This window comes from Microplitis demolitor, chromosome 5 (genome assembly GCF_026212275.2).
Source record: "Microplitis demolitor isolate Queensland-Clemson2020A chromosome 5, iyMicDemo2.1a, whole genome shotgun sequence".
Lineage (NCBI taxonomy): Eukaryota > Metazoa > Arthropoda > Insecta > Hymenoptera > Braconidae > Microplitis > Microplitis demolitor.
Genome location: NC_068549.1, coordinates 20,867,302 through 20,869,804, shown reverse-complemented (window position 1 = coordinate 20,869,804; position 2,503 = coordinate 20,867,302). Strand labels below are relative to the sequence as shown.

The 2,503-nt window shown below is 27.9% G+C and overlaps 1 protein-coding gene across 1 annotated transcript; it reads right to left on the bottom strand.

Annotated features, from left to right (window-relative positions):
- Positions 1-573: 573 nt before the first annotated feature.
- LOC103579538 (protein spaetzle) lies at positions 574-2,263 on the bottom strand. The gene is made up of 6 exons (XM_008560970.1): positions 2,225-2,263; positions 1,917-2,151; positions 1,661-1,800; positions 1,546-1,602; positions 1,247-1,350; positions 574-781 (listed from the first exon to the last, which is right to left on the bottom strand). Exons 1-6 carry the CDS (start codon positions 2,261-2,263, stop codon positions 574-576), a joined length of 783 nt encoding a protein of 260 aa, XP_008559192.1.
- Between the last annotated feature and the right edge of the window lie 240 nt (positions 2,264-2,503).

Here is a 2,503-nt window from a genome sequence, read left to right as displayed (position 1 = left end):
TTTTTATTTCAACAGCTGAAGTGTCAGATAAATTATTAATTCCAATAAATTGTTCAAATAAATAATTTCACACAACTTTATTGTATGATTACAATCCTAGGTGGATTTTAAGACTTTGGACTGATTAAAAATAAGACAATTTAAGTTTTAGTTTAAATTTAATTTTAATAGAGTTTATCTGAAGCTTTTAAACTTTTTTTTCATCCTAATAACTTAAATTTAATAATTCGAAAAAAAAAAATCTTAAATAACTCATAATTAGGCCAATCAATTTCTGGTTCACAAAACTGTTTTTAAGCAGTGAATTGGTTAAGGCATTAAAATTTTATTTTATACTATTATGATTTTTCTTTTTACATAAATATTTAATATAACAGAAGCTAAAGCTTAATATTAAATTATAATTCAATTGTTTCAAGATTTACTCTCATATTTCTAAAGATGTTCTGCTAAATATATTATTACAATGCAAATTTATAAATAACCTTAATTATTTTGAATACTCTATCCAGTCAATCCGCAGTTAAATTTAGTACCTTGTAAATTAATAAGTTAATAATATACATAAATGTATTATTTTCTCCACTGATCGGATTCATAATCATAGTTATTATAATTTATTTTGATACTACAACAGCAACTCGACGGTATACGAAACATGTCGGATGTAACTTTGCCATCCGACGTTAGTGTTACAAATTTACGATAAATATACTGTTGCTTGCACATCGTTTTTAAGCCGAATAGGTCATTAATATAATTGCAAGGCTCCTTTTCATGTCTGAAAGATAAAAAATTATCATTAGTATTCTTTTAAACTGTAAAAAATTAGCGGACTGAACACGGAGTAAATGCGAATTTGAATGAAATCTAGATCACTCCGCTGAATAAAACAAACTCTCCATTATTTAGTTCGTATTCGAAGTGATTTTTTCTCAAACTCAGTCCTAGTAAATCTGAACTACGGTAAATTACCGCATGTTACCGTAAAGTACGACATCTTGCGGCAAAATAGCGCACTTTCACCGTAAAATGCTGCATTACTGCCGCAATTTTATCGTAAATTTGTCTTAAAATGCGGTATTTTGCCGTAAACTACCGTAATTCGAATCTGCTAGGACGAAATTCCGATTGATGGAGAGAATACGGATTTAAATAAAATCCGTAATCATTCTGAATTTACTCCCGATTTTTAGCAGTGTAATTAATCAGTTTTATTTATAATAAAAAATGGGTAAAGTAATACCTGCATATATCGACACGCGTTGTTTGAACAAATTTCGGATCATTGTATATATATTTCCACTGATTATCTTGAGTTAATGCTGCTTTCGGGGCTATTATTTTCGACTGAAACATAAAAGTGGTAATTAGCAATAAAAATAAGGAAAATTCAGATAACGTATATATATGACAGAGTGACATGCTATAGAAAGGTGGCAAATTTTTGCTTCCTACTGTTAAAATAATTTTTCAGTCAAAAATCGATCATAGTATCAAAAAAATAATTTTTAAATTGATATGAAGTTTTTAAAAAATATTTACCTCTGATTTGCATAAACTTTCTTCATCATTACCACCAATTCTTATCATTATTTCCTCCTGTAATATAAAATACTAATTAAAAAAAAGAAACAAAATGAATAATTTTTGTACGCACTTTCTCTTTTTGCTGAAGCAGTTTAATATTCGGTATCTCCTCGATCGCTATTTTATTAACGAGATATGTCGGATAATCTGGCACTTGTTCACAGAAAGTCGTTGTTGTATTACAGGGCGATGTAAAATTAAAAAAACCATCTTCTTTATTTATTTTTTTTTCAATTAATCTCGCTACAAAAAAATTAATTTAATTTGTACATTGGTTGACTACGAGTAATATGAAATTTTTAATTAAACTAAATCTATTGACTCACGACTCTTTTCACCAAATACGCTGGCTTTGCTGTCGTTCCCATAATTTCCCGTCAGAATTTGCCAGTATTCCTTCTGATAGGTTTCGAACGCGTCTCTTTTATTGCGTTTTATGTTCGATACATTTTCCGAGTGATCTATTTTAGTGAACACTCCGTTGCTTATTCTTTTTAAAAGCACCGACTCTTTATTATTATCTCTATCATTATGCGAATTCACATTTATTATTTTATTAAACTAAAAAAAGAAAAAAAAATTAGTGACAATTTTTCTAAAATTTATTGAATAATTTTTTAAAATTTAGAGTTACCATAAATATTCCCAATAATATAAAGATGATTTTATCCATTTTTTTTTTTTTCACTGAATTTAAAATTTGAAAATTTTGTTTTTCACTTTTTTTATTTTTGAAATTTAAACCCTTGAATTTTCTCGTTACGCTGCAGGCAGAAACTAAAGACTGAAGACTCAAGACTGATGGCAAATATTCTCATTTGTAGATATTTCAGAAGTAATTAAAATAATTAGTGGTGGGGATAAGTATGTGCTTAAAGATATGACAAAGTTACGGTGTCATTTCACCTGGAGT